We start from the raw sequence: 25521 nt of genomic DNA on the forward strand, positions 1-25521 counted from the left end.
GGGGAAATGGAAAGTGGCCGTTTGTACAGGTGACCGTCTTATAGAGGTGGCCATCAGGGCAGGTTTGACTGTATTAAAAAAATAAGAACACTTCTATTTTAGTAGGGAAAGTGTAGCAGGGTGCACTGACAAGGAAGCTGCCATTCATAAGTGGTGGCCAGCTCTGAGTTAATTAATTTAGACAGTGAAGAGGTCTCCATTTCATTTTTTATGTCAAAGATGTAATACAAACAAATTCAATGGTTTTTATTGTAGAGTATGGTAGTTTGAGGGAAATAGAAAAAGAATAAGCGAAATGGCAATCACTGAAAAAGTGTGCATAAAGAATTGTAAGTGAAGGAAACCCCCAGGGAATCTAGGCTTACCACTGACCTCAACAAAAGCAATAATGGTCTTGGGGTGTAAAATAAAAAGGTCCACACAGGGTTTTGATCCTCTTAAAGCGGCCCAGCCTTTTGTGAACCACCACAGGAGCCGTGCTACCAAGACAATGCATGGGTCATGCTTCAGTGATCACTGTCACTTTCCACTACATGAACATTCCATACAAGTGGTTCTATCCATGACACTATGACTGATGAAAGAAGATTGCTCTTGTATCAATCAATATCTAGATATTAAGTTTACATGTGTTTGACAAAGAAAATGGTAATAAGACCCTTTCATATTCTGAAGCCACACATTGGCTGAGCAACTGTTAAATCAGAAAAATTTTGAAATAAAATAAGTTCAATACAGCAACAGAAGTTAATGCTTTGATTATATTCACTACAAACTTGATTATATTCACTACCCTGAAGTCTCTTATGAAAAAGTAAAACCGATTTTAGTGCCAGAATACATCTACAATGTAATACACAAACAGATTCCGTTACACTCCGTAAATTCCTTATTTTTCTTAAAACGCCAAGTCTAGGTTTTGTAAGTTGACTGAATAACAGGGATGACTTCTTGTAATTGTGTTATAAGAATAATTTCTAGCTTTCCAGTGACACTGAATCAGCACCAGTCTTTTCCAGCTTTTATTTTCGTTGCTATGACCATTTGCAATAACTGATAGTGTTCTGACTTCTTTACATCATAAGTGTCCTTGCATACTTCCGACACAAAAACTAAAAATGAAAGTGTTAGCTGTCATTATCTTTATTCCATACAAGAAGTGCATCTCTACCCATGTATTAACACAGTTTTGTGTTTTAAAAAAATCGCATAATATATCTTTCTTAGTTGTATGCAGGCTGCCGCAGGCCGCAGATACAGCATGATTCATGAACAAACGTAGAGTAACTTTCTCTTGTGTAATGGAAGAACAAGAGCTAACGCTGAGTGTCTTTAGTTAAAAAATGCAGATGTGTACCTTTCTTCTCTTATAACGTGACTATTACTACTTGCGCAGATTTAAGATTTCTCATGGTAAAAGATCTGTCGTGCTGTTTTTAAATAAAAAATCATTTATTCATAAGTTTGTAGCTAAAATAGGCACAGAAATTAACCATTCAAACGAAGAATAAATCTAAAGACATTAAGCTTTTAGTCACGGCGCACGGGCAGTGGAATTTTAGTTGTCGCAGGGGGTTCCCCGCCGGGCGCCTTATCACGTCGGGGTCACGGGGGTCAGCTCCCTGTCGCCGCTCTGTCTGGGCCGACTTAATTTTTGGTACTTTTCAACGTACAATTTAAGGTGTATCCTTGTATATATATGTGAGGCAGCGTGGTGGAATCAGGCTCTGGTAAATTTTTGGGCATGTAGAGTTATTGGTATCATCTTAAAGCTGTTTCACTTGTGTTTATTTGGATGAAAAAAATATCCATTTATCTTGAATACAAGTCAAAATATTTGCGAATGAAGGAGGTGGGGGTCGCCTGTTTTCAGAGGTAAAACTAGTGAGAAAATGGCTGCTAAAGATTAGTTATTTCCTTAGCTTAAGAGTCCGTGGTAACTGAAAAGTTACATTTTTTGTGCCTTTAATCAACGTTTCTCAGAAAAATCCACACAGAAATGAGTTCTTTAATGGGCATGAAAGGTGTTGAGCCAAAAAGCAAAAATTTGATAAAAATTCACAAACCAGCAGAATAATGCAAGTTTCTTCAATTTGATTATTTTGACGAGAGCCTGATTCCACCACACTGCCTCACATATGGTAATTCTCATTTAGTGCACCCAAAGCATGCATTTCTGCTCTTGAGATTAAAAAAAGAACAGATGTTGTAAATTGTCTGGTTATTTCGTTAGACGCGCTGGAGTCGGCAATGCTAAATTGTAATTTCTTTTGGACGAGCGTGAATGAAAAAAAATCAATATAAAAAAAAGGCCTCGTCAAAATCTGTCGAACTTTTGGAACATGAATGACATAGCATTGGTGCAGATACTCAGAAAAGATGGTATCTGTGCATATAATAGAAAGCTGTAATTTTGCAACTTTAGCCATCGGGCACACAATTCGCTATGAAGTAATTCCTCCAAATACAACTTTATGTGTCTAATATAATCTTGAATATTCGCATATTTTCTCGAAAGTTTATAAAAGTCACCATGAAGATTCTCTATGAAAAGTACAAATCGATTTTAGTGCTAGAATACATCTTCAATGTAGATCTAATACACGAACAGCATCTGTTACACTCCAAAAATTCCTTACTTTTCTTAAAACGCTAAGTCTAGGTTTTGTAAGTTGACTGAATAATAGGGATGACTTCTCGTAATTGGGTTATAAGAATAATTTCTAGCTTTCCAGGGACACTGAATCAGCACCAGACTTTTCCAGTTTTATTTTTCGTTTCTATGACCATTTGCAATAACTGACAATGTGACTGATTTCTTTACATTCATAATTGTGTCCGTGCATATTTCCGACACAAAAAAATAAGAATGAATGTGTTAGCTGTCATTATTTTTATTCCATACAAGAAGTTTATCTCTACCCATGTATTTACACGGTTTTTGTGTTTTTTAATCGCTTAGATTCTATATTATATCTTTTTAGTTGTATGCATGCTGCCATAGACACAGCATGATTCATGAACAAACGCAGAGTAACTTTCTCTTGTTTAAGAGTAAAATAATGTATAGTATAAGGTTTTACGGCGCTCGCAACTGCTAAGGTCATATGAGCGCGCGAAACACAAGTTGTTCACCTCTGCGCAAGTTCACTTCACGACTGGCTAACTAATTTACTTTAAAATGCTAAAAAGTTAAAATATTCAAATTTGGTGTAAATACATTTGTGATCTAAAACAACTTTTAAGTAACAATAAAAATTTTTAATAATATCAAATTCACTCTACAACTCGCCATAAAGGCCAATGGCCTTTATAAAATTTAAAATTCTGCTGGGAACAACGACGGAGAAAATATCCTGCAATTTCTTGCATTTATAATATTTCCTTCGGATCTCTCCAAAGTCTAGACATTCTGTTAAAATGTGTCTAATGGTAAAATCTGTGTCGCATCCGACACAGAACGGCTTCTCCTCTCCCTGTAGGAGGTATTTGTGGGTCAGGGCCGTGTGTCCGATGCGCAATCGAGTAAAAATGACTTCGTCTCTTCTGGAGAGATCCGAAGGATTTCGCTGTTCTAGTTTGGGTTTAATTTCATATAATTTATTATTTTTCTGGTTTTCCCAGTGGCTCTCCCACAGACTGGAGGTGTACTTTTTGACTTTATTTCTAAAGTCAGTCTGTGGGAGAGTGTTTGTCGTTGATCCCAGCAGAAGGGATGAAGCTTTCTTGGCCAGGTCGTCTACCTGCTCGTTTCCTCGGATGCCCACATGGCTGGTATCCATGCGAACATGATGTTTTTTCCTGTTTCGGATAGTGTATGGATTTTCTGTTGTAGCCTAACTATTTTTGGGTGTATGAGTGTGTGGTTTGTGAGTGAGGTGATGCAAGACAGAGAGTCAGAAAGGATAAGGAAAGATTTGTTAGGAGAATTTTCTACAGAGTCCAGTGCCATGTCAATGGCAGTGGCCTCCGCAGTGAAAATGGAGGCTTCAGGATGGAGTCTCCTCTGGTGTGTATTGTTGGGAGATAGGGCTGCGGCGCCCACTTCATTGTCTTTTTTGGAGCCATCCGTGAAGATGAGCTCCGCACCGGGGTATTTATCTATTAGTTTTTTGTATTCTGCTTGAAAAGTTTTGGTGTTTGTGCTTTCTTTGTTGTGTGTGGTCAGCTGTAAATCTACTTTTGCCTTGGTGAGGTGCCACGGAGGGAGGTCGGGGAAAAGAATTTGTTGGATGTCTTGTTTGGAAAAGTGTAAGTTTTTGAGGTCCTCAAGGATTCTGAGGCCGAAAGGTTTGATGAGTTTTTCGTTGTTTTGGAATTTGTTTCTGGTTTCTGGATTTGTTTGAAAAATGCTGTTGTGCGCTGGATTTTCCGGTGTTGAGCTCTGTTTAACTGCGTATTGTAGTGAGAGTTGTGTGCGTCTGAGTGAGAGTGGTGGTATGTTGGCCTCGGCCTGGAGGCTCTCCACCGGAGAAGTGCGGAAAGCCCCCAGAGCGAGGCGGAGTCCTTGGTTTTGTATTGGATCTAGTATTTTTAAGACGTGTGGTTTTGCCGATCCGTAGACTTGACAGCCGTAGTCAAGCCTGGACCGGACAAGGGAGATGTACAAGTGGAGAAGGTGTTTTGAGTCCCTGCCCCACTCCGTATTTGATAGAATTTTCAAAGCGTTTAACGCTTTCTGGCACCTCATACGAAGGTCTTTGATGTGTGGTATGAATGTAAGTTTTTTGTCGAAAATGACGCCGAGGAAACGAGCTTGGTCCTGGACGGGAATCCTTTCCCCGTATAGTGTCAAATCCGGCTGCAGCACACGTCTGCCTGTTCGGCAGAGAGTAAAATAAAAGCTAACGCTGATCGTCTTTAGTTAAAAAATGCAGATGTGAATCTTTCTTCTCTTATAACTTGACTATTTCTACTCGCACAGATTTCAGATTTCTCGTGGTAAAAGACATGATATTCGTAGTCAGTTTAACATAGATTTTGGAGAGACCTGTCATGCCTTTTTGTAAATTAACAATCATTTATTCATAAGTTTGTAACTTAAATTGGACAAATTGGGTACTCAACAAACACTTGTCTAGAACAAAATCTAAGGCACAGAAATTAACCATTCTAACGCAGAATAAATTTCAAGACATTGAGCTTTTAGTACATCCGCGTAATGGTTTGCTATGTGGGATGGGGAAGAAGTTATATTGTTTTAAACTTAGTCAAAAATGCGAACTTCCTAACCGACACCGGCAAAGCCGCTTCTGGGCTCATTAACCCCGTGACCCCGAGCCGGGGAGCTCCGACGGGCTGCTGAGTCATGCGAACTAAAAGTAACACAATCGGGCGAAAGAAAAAAGACGCCGTGTAGTACATCCGTGCAATGGTTTGCTGTGTGGAATGGGGAAGAAGTCATATAGTTTCAAACGTAGACAAAAATGTGAACTTTTTTACCGACAGGCAAAGTCGCTTCAGGGTTCATTTGTAGTGTCCTAGATACGGTTATCCCACCAAGTACGGTATTAGTATTTCAAGTCGGTGTTACCCGCCTGTGTGTTATGCAATGTAGGTCAATTAAACAAAGAAAGTCTCAGAACACCCGTTCATGGATGTCGCATGTGTTTTTCTTATTGTGCTAGCCCCTTCAACATAACAAGTGGCGACGAGGGTAAAACAAACATAACTTACACCTTACAATAGTGCAAAATTGTTTGGAGGTAAGTGACAACAATTGACAATTATCAAAATGACCTCAGTGGCAATTAGCCTGCCTTCCTTCGATCGTTTCGTCGTACACAGTGGTGAAAGTACCACAGGCACGAGGTGGCAGAAATGGCTCTCCCAGTTCAAGTTATTGCTGACAGCAATTGGCGTCAGCGACGCCGTGAGAAAGAAAGCTTTACTACTGCATTACGCTGGTGAAGAAGTTTTCGATATATACGAAACATTCTCAGCTGCACAAAAAGGATCTAACACTGAAGCAGGATACAACATACTCTGCCAGTCCCTCACAATGCATTTTGCCCCTCAGAAAAATATTGATTACGAAACATTCAAGTTCCGACAGGCGAGACAAGAAGCTGGCGAGAACATAGATTCTTTCTGCACCAGACTAAGAAAGCTAGCCGCCACATGTGATTTTCAAGACTCAGAGAACTAAAATCTCAAATATTACAGGGCTGTACATCGCAACGCCTGCGCAGACGTGCTCTGTGAGATGACCTCGATTTACAAAACCTGCTCAAAGCAACAAGGGCTCTCGAGATATCAGATGAACAAGCACAGGAAATTGAAGCGGATAGAAAGCCTGCCACTACTGTCTATAATATCAGCAAGCAGCACGCAGCAAAAGGGAAAGCTTCAAGATTCCCATCCACCACACATCGCCTGTACCCCCCATTTCAGCCATCACATCGTCGCTATCATCAAACGCATGAGAACAGACCTTGTGGATGGTGCGGAGGATTACGACATCCTCGTGATAGATGTCCTGCAAAGGACAAGACCTGCAAGATGTGTTCTAAACTTGGTCATTTCTCTAAAGTTTGTAGATCAGGTAACAAACCTTCTACACACCGTCGACACAGCACAGCACATGTGAAACATGTCACCAGCAACCTAAATGAAAGCAGTGACACCTCAGAGGAAGACTACGTTTTCGGTGTCAAAACCAACCAGAAGACTCCCCAAGTGAACTTAGATCTCTCAGGAGAGAGCATCCCTTTTTTAATTGACACTGGAGCATCTGTAAACATTCTAAATGAGCAATCCTACAAGAGCCTTAGCCATACACACAAGTTGACCCCCTCATCTACACGTCTCTTTGCATACGGCAGTAACAAACCACTGCAAGTCATTGGACAATTCGAGTCCACCTTAAAATACAAGAAACACCGCGTGCAAGCAACCTTCCATGTGGTTCGTTCACAAAAATCAACGAAATGTGGCAATCTTTTAAGTGCAAAAACAGCAGAAGACATGAAATTGTAAATTTCGCATTCAGTGCGACAACCACACCTACTCATTCTTTAACAAACAGTCTCTGCAGTGAATCCCCAGAGCTATTTAAAGGTCTCGGCAAATTAAAGGGCATCAAGGTCACACTGCATCTGGACCTGTCAGTCCAACCTGTCGCCCAACCACATCGCCGAATACCCTTTCACCTCAGAAAGAGAGTGGAGGAAGAGATCCAACGCCTAGAGCAGCTCGACATTATCAAGAAAGTGGATGGTCCGACACCATGGATTTCTCCCATTGTCATGGTGCCCAAACCCAAAAAACCTGGTGAAATTCGACTCTGTGTGGACATGCATGCTCCCAACAAGGCAATCAAGAGAACACGCCATATCATGCCCACACTAGATGACATTCTGATGCGTTTAAATCAAGCCAAATGGTTCACCAAGCTTGACCTCAACCAAGGCTATCATCAACTGGAGCTTGATCAAGAATCAAGAAACATAACTACATTTTCAACGCATATTGGCCTTCGTCGATACAAGCGACTGAATTTCGGTGTCACAAGCGCTGCAGAAATATTTCAGAACCACATTTCAGAAGTTCTCTCCGACATCAACAACTGCCTCAACACCAGTGACGACATCCTGGTCTACGGTAAAACGTAACAAGAACACGACGACTCTTTGAAGAAAGTCTTTGAGCGCCTGAAGGAGAAAAACCTCACACTGAACAAACAAAAATGGGAGTTCAATAAAAACTCCATTGAATTTTATGGATTTATCTTTGGAGGAGACGGTGTCTCTCCAGATCCCAAGAAAATCAAAGCGATCCACGAAATGCCGGCACCAACGAATCAAAAGGAAGTTTGCAGCTTCCTAGGCATGACTAACTACGTCTCTCGGTTCATCAAGGACTATGCTGACCTCACAAAGCCACTCAGAGACCCAACACGCAAAAATACACCCTGGTCGTGGTCCGAGGAACACCAGAAATCCTTCAACACACTCAAAGACATGATCACCAGTGACAAAGTCATGACCTACTTTGACCCTAATCTCCTCACTGAGGTCACCATTGATGCAAGTCCATTTGGACTTGGCTGCCTTCTCTCACAGCGTGACAACAACAACGTTCACATAGTGGCATACGCAAGTCATGCTTTGACTGATGTCGAGTCACGATACTCTCAAACCGAGCGAGAAGCTCTTGCCGTCGTCTGGGCGTGTGAACATTTCAACCTGTACTTACTTGGTGAACACTTCACAGTAATCTCTGACCACAAACCCCTTGAAGGAATCTTCAACAGCACAACATCCAGAACCTCAGCAAGAATTGAACGATGGAATCTCAGACTCCAACCTTACGACTTCACCCTACGCTACCAGCCAGGAGAGAATAATCCAGCTGACTTCCTCAGCAGACACCCTTTTGAGAAAAACAACGTGACCTCCAGTCATATGGCTAAAATCGCAGACGACTACGTCAACTTCATGGCCGGTCATTCAGTCCCTAAAGCCATGACTCTGGAAGAAATTGCCAGCGCATCAGAAAGCGATCCAACACTCCAAGCAGTCATCAAATCTGTTCAAACAGATCATTGGCACACGCCGCCTGAAATCACTGTAGATGCTGCCAGTTACCAAGTCTTCAAAACTGTTAGTGAAGAACTCTCTGTTCACAAAGATGGAACAATTTTACTGCTGGCACACAAATCGTTATCCCTAGATCATTGCAACAGCATGTTATCAACATTGCTCACGAAGGACATCAAGGCATCGTTAAGACTAAACAACTCCTGTGTGAAAAAGTTTGGTTTCCCCACATTGATCGTCAAGTGGAGAACACTGCCAAATCATGTCTAGCATACCTGTCAACAATTCCAGAACACCATTCTGAACTGCAAAGAATGACTCCTTTGCCAACGAAACTTTGGTCTGAAGTTAGTATCGACTTCTGTGGACCATTCCCTTCTGGTGACTATCTACTAGTTGTCATAGATGACTACTCACGCTTTCCAGAAGTAGAAATCCTGTCATCTACCAGTGCAAGAGCCACAATCCCAAAACTTGACTCCATCTTCGCTTGTCATGGTGTCCCACACACCGTCAAGTCTGGCAATGGTCCACCCTTCTCCAGCTACGAATTCAAACAGTTTGCTTCGCAGCTAGGATGTAAACACCGCAGAATAACTCCTCTCTGGCCCCAAGCCAATGGTGGTGTTGAAAGATGCATGCGAATGCTCAAGAAAACAGTGCAGTCTGCACACATTGAAGGCAAGCCATGGAAACAAGAACTATATCACTTTTTGAGGAATTACCAAGCTACCCCCCACATCAGCACTGGTGTGAGCCCAGCAGAAGCTCTGTTCAAACACAACATCAGAGTGAAACTACCTCAGATAGATTCACTCATGAAACCACCAACGACTGACAATGACATTCGTCAACATGACACCAACAAAAAGGAAGCAGCAAAACGGTACGCTGACGATCGTCGACATGCCCGAAATTCCGACATACAAGTAGGAGACACTGTCCTCGCTCGTCAACCCTACAAAAACAAACTGTCATCGTTCTATGACCATGATCCATACCAAGTAACCTCTAAGAAAGGTCCAATGGTCACCGCCAGTCGCAATGGCAAAAACATGACTAGAAACACTTCATTCTTCAAAAGAGTGCCTGATACTCTGAAATCATCCAACCCTACAAACTCAACAGAGGAAGAAGAGGAGGATGAGGACAATGAAGCTTCGAATGAAACAGCAGACAATCAAAACCCAACTACTACCAATGAACCAATCGCGACTGAACGTCCCCAACGTCACCGTAAGCGTCCTGGATACCTAAAAGACTATGTGACTTACTCAAATGAACATTCGTCAAGCTGAAATTGAAACATGAACATTGTAATCGTGTCAAACAAATTTTCTACTCATTAACTCAGTGCATTCTGTTTTGTCTCGTGTCCAGTGTACTCTGATTCTTCGCACAGTTTCGTATCTGTAGTGTAAGCAGAGAAATCTTGGTGTATATTATGTATCCGTTCCACGTTCACTCTATTAAGTTATTCACTTTTAATTTCAGACTAGCCGTCTAGATGTTTTTTTGTTGTCAATCTCATCGTAAGTAAAATAATCAAGAACTATACACCTAAATTAGCATAAGATCAAGAGCTCGCTGAAATTCGTTATCGTGATGTTCCTTTATTATTTTTCATCACATGTACATCTACCTCTTGTTAAAGTTAAAACTAATATTAAAAAAAAACCAACAACAACAACAAAAACCCACTCTATGTTCATCGACTAACAAACGTTTTATTTTGCCTCTTTGATGTCCATCCCCTTCAATCAACTACTAAATAAATAGCTAAAGAAGTTGCTGTACATCAGTTCTTCCACACTAAGGAAAAGATGATTTTAAACGAAGTAACCATTCAAGGCTAGGAGGGATGTAGTGTCCTAGATACGGTTATCCCACCAAGTACGGTATTAGTATTTCAAGTCGGTGTTACCCGCCTGTGTGTTATGCAATGTAGGTCAATTAAACAAAGAAAGTCTCAGAATACCCGTTCATGGATGTCGCATGTGTTTTTCTTATTGCGCTAGCCCCTTCAACATAACATCATTAACCCCGTAACCCTGAGCCGGGGAGCTCCGTCGGGCTGCTGAGTCACGCTAACTAAAGGTAACAGAATCGGGCGAAAAGTGACGCCATGTACGGTGCTCGCCGCTCGCAACTGCATGAGGTCACATATGAAAGCGCGGGACATTTGTCTGTCTGCATTTATGAAAGAGATGATGTGGAAATATTTATTGCCCTCAGCTGAAACCCGGTTCTTGTGGATTTTTATTTCAGAATGGGTTCTTAGGCATGCAAATTATAGAGAAAAGATTACGCTGCAAAAGTTGCAAAAGGTCGGGTAACTTTGTGCCCTGGACTACCCCGAAGAGTGATTTAATTATAGTATGAATCTGAAATTGAATCTGAAGCCTTCAACATACAGTAATTTTCGGTGATTTTGTAGTTTTGTTAATTAAACGTCCAAAGCTGAATGCCAGAGATCCTGAATTGCCAGGTAATTGTTGAGGAGTGAACTAAGCGTCAGACAGGAAGGAAACACTAGAGTAAAGCCAGAAAAATTAATTCAAGCAAAGAATGGCGCTTTATCGGCAGTCCACCTCCCAATTATTATTCGCCCGTTTAGGTCCCATGAGGCAAGAGTGGGGGGGGGGGGGCGGGGGGGGGGGGTTCAGGGGCATTTTTTGACCTAATCAAAATATGGAGGGGGGTTTAAGGGGGGCCTGAATTTTACCATAATTTGATGGTTTGTAAAGGTTACATCCCTGTTTTTTGTGTTGCCTATTTGGTCATCAAGACTTCAGGATTTCTTCTCTGGATGTAAACAAATGGATTGTGGACTTTAACGAACGGAACTACAAGATCACCTAATTTTCATGTATACTATAGGGGTAATTTTTAAGCTGCACCTTTTTTTAGCAATGACCACGAAAAACCCTTTTTTTGCCAGAAAGTGTTTGCAAATAGGTGCATTTTGTAGCTGTATCTTCACAGAGCATGGAACTTTTTGAATTTTTGAAATCCATCAATAAACAAAAAAGTTACTAATTTTTTGATAAATTAATTTTTGGTACACTTTTAATGAAAAACCCCCAAAATATGGGACGTTCTTTGGTGAGTTTTGAGACAATATTTGTCTTAACTCGCTCATTTCTCGGAGTATTTAAAAGAAACTTGGCAACCCAGTACATTTTCTAGTGCAGAATCTAGTCCTGCTTTCAGATTTTTCATAGCTATCCTACTTTTTGAGATATGAAGATGTTTATAGGTAAAAATGTGGCGGTTTTCGGTGCGTTTTGAGACAATATTTGTCATAGCTCGCCTATTTCTTAGAATATGTAAATGAAACTTGGCAGTCTAGTACATTTTTTAATGCAAAATCTAGTCATGCTGTCAGATTTTTAATATCTTTAATACTTTTTGAGTTTAAAGACATTAACAGGTAAAAAAGTGGCGTTCTTTACAGATTTACAAAGATAAATCAGTCATATCATACGTTCTCCCAAAGTCATGATATTTGAATGAAACTTTGCAACATAAAAGGTTCCTCCTTGTCAAGCAATGCTCTGGATCAATTTGTCACAAAAATGTAAGTAGAGAGCTGGATTTATTAGTCTAACAAATCCAGTTCTGTACTAGTAAAAGCATGCATACTTTGTTATAGAAAATAAGATCGTCTCAGTGTATATTGTTGGACAGTGTCCTATTGTGTGGTAGATTAAGATACGTTCAGATAATATAGTTTACAAGTCATGGGAATATTTCGCATGTGTAGGCTACAACTCATACAATAAATGTAACATTATTTACAACCCCCCCCCCCCCACCCCTCTCTCGATCTCTCTCTCTCTCTCTCTCTCTCTCACGCACACACACATATACACACACACATGCATGCGCACGCACTCACGCACGCACGCGTGAATGATAACAATGTATAGACGGGATTATCTTCCCAGACTGGACTAAATAAGTACCATACTCTCTAATAACAATCTTAATGCCTCACTTTTCCAAACAGAGCACACAGGACGAGTCCAAGTGTGTGCTTTCCCAAGAGGGGGGAATAGGCTTTCATAACGCAAACAAAAATGCCATACCACTTCTCAAGATGTTTGCTTTTCTGTTTCTATTCTTCTGTCATGCAATCAAGCAAATAAAAATGACTACATCTATTGTATTGTGACTAAAATGCTACAAAAACGCAAATTATCAAGGCCCCCGTTTAGTTTTCAAGTGTCCTTCCCCCTCCTCTCCGGTTCACATAAGCGTGGCCTCGATTGTAGCGCCCAAGGCGACCGATGGCTGATGACGTCACTCAGTGGAAATTTCCCAGCCGCCGGTCATTCACCAAGCACGCGCAAATGGCAATGTCGCTTTTTCCCTTAGTTACTCCCACATTTTTAAATATTACGCAAAAACCGCTAAACACAGAAGCATGAAATTTTAAGGGAATAAAGAAAAATGGTGTACAACGTATCAGTCAGTTTGACAAATCACAGCTCTGAAAAATCTTCAAAGCGCACCACATCAACCACTTTCGCTAACGTTTTCGACTACTTCTTGGATGGGTACAAAGTTGTCAAACTGCATACTACAAGATTGACCTCTTTTCTGATTGGCTGCCAAGTTTCATTCATATTCATTCACGAGAAGCGGCGTGAGAGCGGGTTGAAGACAACAACCTTTGCGTTAGTGCGTCCCACGAAACGGGGGCCAAAAATCGGCAGAACAAAACGCGCTCGGTGGGCATTGCTATTTTTTTATCTGGTATACTAGGGAACCGCTTGAGCTACCGTCTCTAGTGACCCCACCATGACCCTTTGACTGTGCTATCGGGACGGACCGAGTTGTTACTACAATAATATAACTACACGCATGCACGTACGATATGTGTGTCCCCAGGAACGCATGCATGTTTTTTAATGGACCAGATGGAATTATCAGCCCGCTCGAAAGGCTCTGCCTGTCTCTCTCTCTCTTTAATCTCTCTCCCTCTCTGTCTCTCTCTTTAATCTCTCTGTCTCTCTCTTTGAACTTCCAGGCCTACTGCGGAAAGGGTTCCTGCATCATAGCAAGCAAAGGTAGGGCCTGAAATCAAAGTCGACAAAGTTGTGAAACTAGTTACATCAGTTGTTTAGATCTAGATCTACATCTAGTTACAAATTAAAAGTTCAACTGGATATTACTGACAGTTCTGATAGTATATGAAATCCACACCGGCAGGTCTTGTTATTTAGATTCTAGATTCTAGATCTATTTTCTGTTCGGATGGAGTCGCCCTTTTCGGCTTTCACTTTACACTACTTACTACTACAGTTACAGTTCACACACACTTTACGAAAGCCCCACCTTAACGAGGATCTGTCCCACATCCTCAGGACGAGGTTCAATTTCCGTCATTTTGTCCCCACTATTTTGCAACTGATATTATATCTACATCAACTGTAGGGGTATCACAACCACTGAAGACCAAGAAAGTTTTAAATGTGTAGCCTCCGCAGGGAGGCCGCCATCAGGTTCCTCAGCAACAATGTACACATCAAAATTTGATGACGTAGTTAGCAGTCAAATCCAATATGGCGCTGCCCTGTGTTTTGTTTTCTTCCTCAGTGGCTGATTACGATCCGAAAGAATTTGTGAAAAGTAAGTTTAAATCTTCTATTTTGTGTATGTTTTCGAAATGTTATTGCAAGAACTCGCTGTTTACTTTAAAGATAGATCTTTAAGGTATTCTGTTAGACCCAGGTCTAAGTGCATCAGATCAGTCATCAGTGTCTGAGTCTGTTGTTACTGTAGTTGTAGTACTGTAGTGTAGTCTGTAGTAGTGTTTAGTGTTAGGACTTTGTATGTCAACTGACTCAACTGTGTGTGCGATGCCGGCTGATCACGATGGTAGAGCTAGATTCTACTATCTAATCTAGATCTAGATCTAGATCTAAATTCTATAGATCTAGATCCGCCCGCAGATGCATTGTTTTGACGGCTAAACTGCCTCAGTTTTTGCTCACACTCACAGAACACACAAATGACCACTAAAACTTAGGTCTACAGTAAAACCTTTGCAAATCCCCCTTTTCATTTCTTTGTAAACTCAATTACCTGTGCTCGGGTTTAATGGGGCAAGGAAAGGCACAAACTTAGATACGCTGGAGACATCGAGCGAGCTAAATTGCTGGGGGGAAGGGGGTTGCGGGGCTGTAGGTGGGGTCCAAACAGGCAGTCTGCGGTGGGGCGTTGTGATTGGCCAATCCAGTGATGAGTGAGGTGGGGCAGGCTGCGGAGAGAGATGATGTAGAGAGACTCGTTACGTAAGCTACTATAAAAGTGATGTGCCATAGTCTTAGCCAAGACACTCAGTATGAGAGCGTGTACTGTATAGGCCATCGGGAGGACTTCCGTAACAAGTGACCACTATGAGACAGAGCAGAATTGAGAGCTTGGGGTCGGGGTAGGGGTAAGGTTAGGGGTTGGGTAGGGTTAGGGTTAGGTCTAGGCCTCTTCTTTATTGTGTTTGATGGGGTGGTCGCTCGTTACGGAAGTCCTTCCTGGCCATCCCTAGGCGTGGGCTAGGCCAAAAAGTAAAGGAAGAGGAGAGCGTGTATAGATCTAGTGTGTAATTCCTGATTCATTGAATTGGGATCGTTGATGCTCAGGCATATATATGCCCCCGTCCACTTCACCAGTTCTACAGTTGGCCTGCCGATACGATAGACTGCACAAAAGCAACAAGACCAAGGAAAAGATGGCTTCAAACAGAGACAAAGAAATGCTTCTCACTTGAATTAAAGACTGAGCTAATCAACGAAGTTGACAAGAAAAGGAAGACTAATCTAAAGCGCAAATTTTATTGTATCAATATGGAAAGGAGCTAATCATGTGGATTAAAAAAATTTTTCCGGTAATTTCCCCTTTGCATTCCTACTGCGGGAACTTGCCTACAGCGGAATTTTTCTTCTGGAACCAAAAGTCCCGCTATATTGACAAGTGCCTGATTCCACTGCATCTTGACACATTTGACTGCTCCAGTTCAGGACAAATTCGAGTCGTGTGGAATCCGCCATTAGTCTACCTTTTTCTGTCGACTATTGAGAATATTGGACTTCCTTTTTGGAAGGAGAGGAGGGGGGTGCAAAAAAAAAAAATGCCGACCCCCCCCACCCCACTGAATAAAGCCACAAACATTTTCCAAAATACTGAACTCAACTTTTTTGTATTCCCCGCTCAAAATATCCCCTCTTTTGTGTGTTGTTGGTCAGCCGGCCTTCTGCGGAACTCCTTCCATAAAAACAAGTCTAATAAATATTACTACACCAAGCATTGGTCCAAGTCCTTTTGTAATATAGTCTGTATAAAAATATCCTTAATTATATGTGAGGCAGCGTGGTGGAATCAGGCTCTCGTCAAATTTTGGGCATGTAGAGTTATTGGTATCATCTTAAAGCTTGTTCACTTGTCTTTATTTGGATGAAAAAAATATCCATTTATCTTGAATGAATACAAGTCGAGATATTTGCGAAAGAAGGAGGTGGGGGTCACCTGTTATCAGAGACAAAATTAGTGAGAAAATGGCCACCAAAGATTCGTTAATTCCTTAGCTTAAGAGTCCATGGTAGCTGAAAATTTAAATTTTTTGTGTACCTTTAATCAACGTTTTTCAGAAAAAGCCACACAGAAATTAGTTTTTAAATTGGCATGAAAGGTGTTGAACCGAAAAACAAAAATTTGATACAAATTCACAAACCTGCAGAAAAATGCAAGTTTTTTCACTTTCATTATTTTGACGAGAGCCTGATTCCACCACGCTGCCTCAATAAGCTCATGAACTAATGATTTGCAGTGGGTATAAAGTCAAAATTTGTTTAAAGCAGATAAAAATGAACAAATAATAAATCCAGCCTCTATGGTATAGACCAGAGGAGAGGTCTAGATCTATCCTTTTATTGTCACTATTGACCAAGACTAGTTCTAATGTCTCATGAAAATTTCAGATTTGCCACAGTTTGTACATTTTCTAATTACGTGGATGCAACTTTAAAAAATACTTTCGAACTGTACCAAATTTTCGTTCTATGATTATTAGGACCAAATTTATGGCGTTTTTTTAAAGGTAAAAACCATTTTTAACATTACTAAGGTTAATTACTATTTTTAGTAGTCTTAATAGTGTGTGTATGTTTTAGTGTTGTGAAGTTAACTAGGTCACGATTGAGTTTATCACTTATTGTGTCTTTTTAAATGAATTAAATCATACACATAAGTTTCTCAATATGATTCAGACTAGTTTAGGGCCAAGATGATAAAGGTCAGTGTATAGTGTTCAAACCATGGCTTAGAAAAGAAAGTTGGTTTGTCCTACTAAATCTTTTTTCTCACCCAGTCTTGTCAATAGTCTGTTGGGCTTTGTGAGATTGAGAACTAAGAACTTCGGTTGCGATTGGCTGGAGTGCAGTACAAACTAAAGCCAGTGATATGTTCCAGTTAAGTTCAAGCTATCAGTACTCAACTGTTTAGAAGGTATGACAGGAATTATTTTTAATAGTATTATAATCATACCGGTTCCCGTGCTCATTTTGTGTTTCTGGCTGTCTTTTTTGTTCCAGGAATTTTGAATGTTGCCGTACTTCCTACACCTCAGATTCTCACAGATAATGTTGAGAGCTATGAGTGGGCCTTTGAAAACAAGTATTATAGCACAAGTGTTCACTTGTGTACCACTGACAGTAGGACCATTGGGGACCAAGATTTTGCAGAATCTGTTGAAGCTTTTGTCCACTACTTTGACCCTAACCAGGTAGTCTATTGCTTTTTTTATGAGCCTGATGTATATCATGGTGTGCACAATAGGTCTGCTTTTACAGTGTTTGTTAAGTATACATTTCGTGATTGTGTATCCTAGTGTGTCTGTGTCAACTAAATTACCAGTAAGCATACTTGTCATGACGCGATTGAAACAGGCGCTCGTCAATATTTGGGCATATTGATTTATTGGTATCATCTTAAAGCGTGTTTGCTTGTCTTGCTTTCAGTGAAAAAAGTAACCATCTATATTCAATAGAAGTCGAGATATTTGCTTTTGAAGGATGTGGGGGTTGCCTGGTTTCAGGGGTAAAAATAAAGAGAAAATTGCTGTCAAAGTTTGATGAATTCCATAGCTGGAGAGCCCTGGGAAACTGAAACTTTACTTTTTTTGCGCCTTTAATCAACGTTTTTCAGTAGAATCCACACAATAATGTGATTATAAATGGACATAAAAGATGTTTAAAAATTGCCAAACCAACAGAAAATCGCCTGTTTTTTTAAATTTCATTATTTTGACGAGCGCCTCATTTCACCACACTGTGTCACATATGTTGTGATTTGTTTTAAGTTGGTGGGGGGAGGGGGGGGGGATACTTTTTGTTCTATGCTGCATCATTTCATTACCTTTTCTTTCTTATCTCATTGCTTTATAAAATTATACTTAAAGTTTAGTTGTATGTAGCTACTGAATTTATTCCACAAAGAGCTTTGAAAGTTGAAAGGGCTTTTACTTTTTGCCTTGAGTTGGACTGGAGTGTGCTCTGTTTCATACTTCTGATGACTTTGACACCGCGTGTTTGAAAAAAAAATGTTTTGTTTTCCCTCTATACATATTTTTTTTTGTCTACTTTTTTCTACAGCTTAATTCTTTTGAACTTGCAAAGGCATGGCTTCCCTACCTCAAGCATATTGAGCCAGAAATTCAAATCTTGGTCTGTGAATGTAGCAGATATACAGATGGTAAGAGTCTGTCTTTCCATGAAATCAACTGAATTCTTCATTTTGTTTTTAATGAAAGGGAAGCATGGACAGCTAAATTTTGTTGTAGCAATTTATGATACAATTATCAATACCATTTTGTTTTTTAGTACTTTTGAAAGAAGGTCTTTCATAAATTTAAGTTACTTATTTTGAAAGAGTGTTTTAATTACCAGACTGTAAATTTGTAATCCTGGCATAAAGTTCAGTCTGCTCATGTTTAGGTAGAAAGGAGCAACTGTACCCATGACCTATAAATGATTGCATGTTTGTTTAAATTACTCAACTTAGTTTTGATCGCATTTGTATTTATCAAATTGTATTAATATATATTTCCCTAACCTTTTTACAGGTTCTGTTGTTAACTACTTTTTTTTTCTTCATTTCAGTTGTATGTAGGAAGGAAACACTTGAATGGTGCATTCAGAATGGATTTGAGTTGGTTGAACTATCACCTGAAAACGATGAAGATGAGGGTAATTAATGCACACTCAAACCCTATTATACCGTCAAACTTTAGACAAGCATGAAGCTGGCAGTTTGATGGGGCTGTTGGTATATTTATTAACAAGTTTTAAATAGCAAAAACTGCCAAACATCAGGGGAAATAATTCTGCCATCAGAGCAATTTGCTGTTGTGACTTTGAGGGCTTTGTTTTAAAATATTGCAAACTTCTTACTTTTTCTGAGCAGTCAAGCATGAACGTTTTCCAGCCATCTTGACAAATGGTGGGGTAGACTGGTAGAGACAAAGTGTGGACAGTTTTGCCGTACCTAGGTCTGTCTTGCGTAGTTGCTGTGCTCAGAGGAAAAACAATAAGAAATCAGTAACGGCTACACCAAAGCGTTAGGTCATGACCATGTAAATTCAAATTGAAAATTACAGCCAGATTGGAGGCTAGGGCCTACTTTTCAAATTCAAATGCTTTCCGTCTGAAATCTGCAAGATGAGAGTTGGGAGGTGAGGTAGGAGGGGAGAGAGCAACTAGTACTAGCTCACAGTCATGTGTGGGAGAAAGGAGATTATTTATTCCTGCACAGTTGTTGAGTGGGTACTTTGAGTGATGTGTACTGTGTATCTTTGCCTGCCAATTTCATTGTCGGTGCTGTAGCACATATTTACATTAATTTAGTAAGGACCATATGACTTGGGAAGATGGCAGTTTAAGGGGACAAACCGTATGTTTATACAGGTAATGCTTTTCATACGTTTGCAAAACCTGGTGGTAAGCGGGACTGGCGGCATAACAGGGTTTGATTGTACTCATTATTATGTTATTTTTCTATTAATATATTGGGTAAATTTATAGAAACCCTCCTGTCTCATAAAGGGTATTATTTTGTAGCTTTTTATGGGTCTTTTAGGGCCCTGAACACGATTTATCATATATTGTATTAAATATTAGATTTTGAAGGCAGAAACCCATCAGATCAGAATGTCTCGGCTTCCATTGTGATTATTGCAATGTGTCAAACTTGTTTATTATGAAAACCTGTGCAATGCCGAGAAGAAAATAGAAACTGACTCTCTCCCTTGATACAATTTTATCTAAAGTGGAAGGTATTGTTAAAGTATAGGCTCAGTGTAATTAACACATATGGGACCGGCCTCACACTTGACTTTCAGTTCCCCAGGACCGTAGCTGTCGCCCATTTTCTGACTATGCGAGATGCATGTTACTCTAGTATGGATAACTCAGCCACTAGTAAATTTGTAAACATGGAACTTCACTAAACTGTTAAGAATATTTGTTTCCCAATGCTAAAACACCTGTTTAAAAAAAATGTATTTTGGTTTGAGTCATTAAGATGTAATCAATTATGTAACAGTGAACTTTTATCCAGAGTAGAACAATGTATGATGATTTAGGAGATGGCCCAAGACCCCAGCCACCTTTCAATGTTTCATCATCATCTGCCTCTTTCACCCTGGTATTGGATGTAGGCTGCCAAGAAGCTATTGTGGGCAATCTTCTCTACCTTCAGCCACATGTGGCTCCGTTTGCCTGATTGTTATTTCAATGTTTGGTCCAGTAAAGTTTCAAGCAAAAATGCATTTTTTCTATTTGACCTTGATCATTGCTACTGACATTAACGTGAGACATATTCTTTGACTTTGTGACTTGATTAGTAATCTTGTAAAACTGACCTCATCTTTCATTTGTCTCTACCCCTCCCCTTTTGTTTTCTTGTTCCCTTGCAAATAGTCTTTCTTTCACCAATTATTGAGAGCAATATTTTTATCAATTTAGGTCTGTAGAGTAACTATTTTCCCTATATATGATGCAGATTTTCACAAATAGTTTAGTAGAAGCAGAATGATTTGCAGTTTGTTTGCCAAATAAGAATACGCTACTGAAGGCTGGTACTCAATGTCTAAGCATCACTGTAAAGGCACTGTAAATGTATTGTTTATGTTCTAAGTTACTGCGAATGTTATGTGAATTTATCGATATATTTTTCCAAAAGTTGTAGAGGTTTGTTCTTTTTTGGAGGGGGGGGGGGGGTGGGGACCGCCTGGTAAAGATATTACTGCATTATTACGTTACAGAATCATATTTGTGTGTGTGTTTTGTGTTTGTTCATAATGGTATTTTGTGCTTTGAGAGACAGTTTATTCTTTAGATGATGTCTCATGAATATTTGTAGCAGCAAACATGAATTGAAATTTGTTTTTTCTTTTTCAGATGATGACTTCCCAGAAACAACAGGAATGGCACGAATTATTCAAGCACTCAATGCTCATACCTGGCCAAATATGGAAATGAAAGGTATGTGTGTCCCTTGTGCACAAAGTTTTCTTTTGAAATTTAAGTAACTTATAATTTTATGAACTACTTACTTTTTATGAAACAATTGTCCAGCCTGAAGGAATTTGGCATGTTACAAGTACTCTTTTTGTCTGCCAATGTGATATATAAGGGCAAAGTGTAGTAAATTGCCGTTACTCAGACTTTGAATTGATGAGATTGTTCTCTACACTGTGGGAGTAATACAGTTTAAGATGTCTCTTATGTACATGTATAGAATTGTGTGAGAGGCAAAATCCATGAAATAATCAGAATTTTTTATTCTATCTCGTTGCAGACAGTCCTCCAGTGCAGAGCCCGTATTTGCGCCAAATGATGAAAGAGCAGCATTTGATTAACCAGCAAAATGCGAATGCTGTGCTTAATTCTGGTTCTGAAACCAGTGCCTGTGAAAATAATGAAGATTCCTTAACCGAAGGTGTCACTTGCAATTCTGAAAACCAAGACACAGATACAGACTTATCTTCACATGATGCAGGCTCAGAAACTGACAATGTAAAGAAGACCGACATGAGCAGTAATAAGGAATCAGTGTGCAATAATTCTACTGGTGCTGTAACAGGGAATGAAGAGAACGTACAGCAGTCCAGCAATGCTTCCACATCCAACAAGTCGGCAGACAGCGGAGACAGTGGAGGGGGATCAAGTGCTAATGAACAAATGCCTCTTGATGACATCAACTGGAAAGCTCTTCTGGCAGACAGTGCACAAACAGGTACCATGCTTTATTTATGATCTCGTATTGGTTGTTGTTAGAGTCACAGAAAATCACATGAACAAAATGATTACATGGGGAAGGCTGGGGGGGGGGGGGGGGGGGGGGGGAGAGACTAGCAAAATGTCAGTCAGGAATATCAAAGTGACCAAGGAGTTTGTCCCGCCTGCAACACACTTTTACTGTTAATGTGGAGATGCATTTACCATTGATTTTTAATTGTTTCACTTGGTATATACTGTAAAGTCTGCTTAAGCTGAACATGGTTAATCCCAAAACAGTGGTAAACGGAACTGACATTTTGATGTTCTTAATGAGGATGAGTTTTCACTGTTTTTAGTCTTCTGTTAGATAAGTCTGTGACTTTGAAACTAACAATTTACAGTCCTTACTTTATGAAAAGTTTGTTTATTGCAGGGTAATCCTTGCATTTTTGCTTCCATGTTTTTGATTTGGACTGTTGATCACTTTAAATATCGAGAAATGTAGTGCGTTGGAACATTTTCGAGTTTCCTGTTTGTTATTTCTCTCTGATTGACCACTGCAGTTCTTCCTTATCCATCCCATCTTCACACATTTTCTCAAATATCTGCCTTTGTTCCTCTGTGCCTTAGATTTAAACAACTATTTTGTGTGATGGATGTGGTAGAAAATGAGAAAATTCAAATGAAATCTTGATGATTTGTTTTGTTGATTTTGGGTTGCAATATCACCTAAGAAAATCATGAACAGGAACTTGGAAAGTCTTTATTCCAATTTAACAAATAATCATCATTGTCTTTAAAATTGTTTTTACAGATGCTCCTCTTTCTGAAGACGACATTGGGGTGGAAGAATTTGAGCAACTGTTTATGAAGTTGAAAGTCATGAAAGGTAACTATTCTTGTCTTTTCTGTGGATTGTCATGCCTGTCTTTCTTTGCACCGATAATGAGGCTATATAATCTGACAATGATTTTTTCATACAACTCACAATAAAACAGTCTTTTTTTCCTAAATCAAGACTTGTACCTCTCAAGCAGTCTTGATTCTTCTTGCAAGCTATGTTACTCGTTTGGAGAATGTGACCATAAATGTAAAGATCGATATTATATACTCCTCACTGATGATGGTTACTATTATCAACTTAATCAAACCTTACTTCTTCTGACAGTTTTCTCAACCATTTCATTAGGAAATGGCCTGATTCTAAGTTATTATCTGGTTTGCTCCTTCTTTCCTATTCCTATCAAGCATCGATCGTCCTAATCTCTCCTCCTTTTCTTTGTGTGTTATACTTTAGTAACACCTCTAATCTTGGCACTTATATAACTTATTTGTGTTTCAAGTGTCGTAAATGTAATACTCATACTAAAACTAAAACAAGTTATTGTACAATTCGGTTGGTCAGTGACAGTGAGTATGATTTCATTTTATGAATGTCATTTGGGATTGAAGAATATAAAGGTAAAGTGCTTACCCGAAGTGGCAGGAGATGATGATGTAGCTCTTACAAGATGCAGTCTCAGCCATGAGTCATCTATTCACAATTTTCTGGGTTTATTGTACTGGGTGTCCTTTTGGAAAGAGAAATGTGGCCACTCTTTCATGTTTGAAGAATTTGATAACTCTTTTGTTCCTTGCAGACAAGGCAGATACAATGCCAGTCGATGAACGGAAGAAATATGCAGAAAAGGTGAGATGTCTTCATAAACGATTTGCTTTTGTATAGATGTTTGTAAATATTTTTCACTTAGGCTAAAAATTTTTTCACTGCAACTGCTGTGAATGTCAAGCAGCTTTTTTGCAAACTGCTGATGTACTGGACAATGGAATGTGCAAATTTTACGGAAAACTAATAGCTTTATCATCTTTAAATTGTTGATAATTTCGACAAAAGTTAAAGTGCTCCTCCATCCTGATTTTACATTCAAGGTCTTGTCTGTGCTCAAGTCATGTTCAAAGGAGAAGACTAGATATCTTTAAAAAACCTTTAATAAATGCATGCCCTCCAGATGTCCTTGTTTACACTTTCATAATGGATAGAAGTACAGATCTATAGAAACTTTCATGTATCTAGTTTTGTTTGATGTGTGTATTTTTCCTTACAGTAAGTTACAGTAGAATGTATATGTTCGTAATCTACATGATTATGTTGTAGATGAATCTGGTGATTAAGTTGGAAAGATAGTCTTACTAAATAAAACCCTGTTTTGTTTTATCCTTTCCTGTTTAAGGTTGCTGTTTCATTTTGGAAAGCCATTGGTGGAGATGAAGATGAAATTTTGGGTCTGGATGATTCGGATGCTGACTGACTGTAGGGTCTAGCACTATGACGTAAAGTGCCGATTACTCTACTCTGTACCATCGCAGTACATTTTATACCCGCAATAGTGGTGGAAATGATAACAAAGTCTTTCAGATATGGTCCTGTCCTCATTTTAGCTGTGAACTGATAGTCAACAAAGTTTTTGTAAATTGTAAAGTAGGCCTATTTCACATTCAAGACAGGCTTAGTGAATTTGCAATTGTGTCAGAATGTCTTAATGAAAGCATTTTTCTTGAAAATGTTTTATTCTTACTTTTCTCTTTGTTTTAATCATGGAAGAGCTGTGGTACCTAGTTAATGCCTACAGGAAAAATTCTAGTTTAATGAAACTCAAATACTTGAAATGATTTGAGATACAGGTACTCTATTAGTATTACAGTGGAACTCGGATTCAACAAGATGAGATAGATTCCCCATTTTTTTTCTTCTTTAAAATCAATAATAATAACCCGGATTCAACAAGCACTTAAATCAGCGAGCTCGGATTCAACGAGTGCTTTCCAGGGTGAACAGCCCCCGCAGATGTGGCTTCGCTCATTTTACTCTCAGAATGAACTTTATCTGTTTCCGGAAACCATCCATTGCACCTGCATCATGAACCATTATTCACTTAGCCGATTGCATGCGACCAATCTGCGGTCTTTTTTTCATACCAACACATGCGTTGTTGGCCCGCACGCGTGTCTACTCTAGCGTGTGTCGGGCTCGGATGGGCGGCCTGCACACGTGTGATTGTGTGTGCGTGTCGGGGAGGGGGGGCACTAGCGGTCCGGGCGTTGAACGTCGCAGATACAAACGCGTCGGTCTCCCCCCCCCCCCCCGGCAACTGATCATTATTACAATGATAAGCTAGTCTTGGCGTACATCTATGTAATGAATTGTGCGCTGGTCTATGGAATCAAAATTTGCCGTATGCTAGGCTCTACACATCAACACTACTTTTTGGTAAACAATCGAGATGACACAGGCGTGTGCATTTGAACGAATCGGCCTTTTTTTTTGTTTACACACCTCATAATATGCAGACATTTCAGGCACTACTTGTGACTTCTCTTTATACATTAAAGTTACAGTGCCTGTAATTACCTACACAAAACCTCGTGTTTGCTATAACGAAGACTCAGATTCAACGAGATTTTAGGTCAGGCCCGGCGACCTCGTTGAATCTGAGTTCCACTGTTGTAGAACTACTATAATTTTTTAGTAAAAGTAACATAGAACGGTGTACTTTAGGACTGAGGAAAAAATTAAAGAGTGTTGTTTCTGTATGATCCATTAGAATTTAATGATTGCATCGATACAAAAATAAATGCTGTATCTTCATTGTTATTTTTCCATGGTTTCAGACGAACAATGTATACATTTTATTAAACAGGAC

General features: G+C 39.7%; 2 protein-coding genes across 3 annotated transcripts in view; one reads left to right on the forward strand and one right to left on the reverse strand.

Annotated features, from left to right (window-relative positions):
- Positions 1-14049, reverse strand: part of LOC101849287 (IQ domain-containing protein H) — a 50384-nt gene extending 36335 nt beyond the window's left edge. For both annotated transcript variants that reach the window (XM_005098054.3, XM_005098053.3), the window contains exon 1: positions 13884-14049. In XM_005098054.3, the coding sequence (XP_005098111.1) occupies positions 13884-13934 (51 nt within the window). In that variant the 5' untranslated portion in view covers positions 13935-14049. The remainder of the gene's footprint in view (positions 1-13883) is intronic.
- Positions 14050-14080: 31 nt separating this feature from the next.
- LOC101849691 (alpha- and gamma-adaptin-binding protein p34) lies at positions 14081-24382 on the forward strand. Its single transcript, XM_005098055.3, has 9 exons — positions 14081-14177; positions 17135-17325; positions 18194-18293; positions 18701-18787; positions 20999-21082; positions 21399-21836; positions 22635-22709; positions 23461-23510; positions 24052-24382. Exons 1-9 carry the CDS (start codon positions 14111-14113, stop codon positions 24127-24129), a joined length of 1170 nt encoding a protein of 389 aa, XP_005098112.1. The 5' UTR covers positions 14081-14110; the 3' UTR covers positions 24130-24382.
- Positions 24383-25521: the final 1139 nt, after the last annotated feature.

This window comes from Aplysia californica, unplaced genomic scaffold (assembly GCF_000002075.1).
Source record: "Aplysia californica isolate F4 #8 unplaced genomic scaffold, AplCal3.0 scaffold00171, whole genome shotgun sequence".
Lineage (NCBI taxonomy): Eukaryota > Metazoa > Mollusca > Gastropoda > Aplysiida > Aplysiidae > Aplysia > Aplysia californica.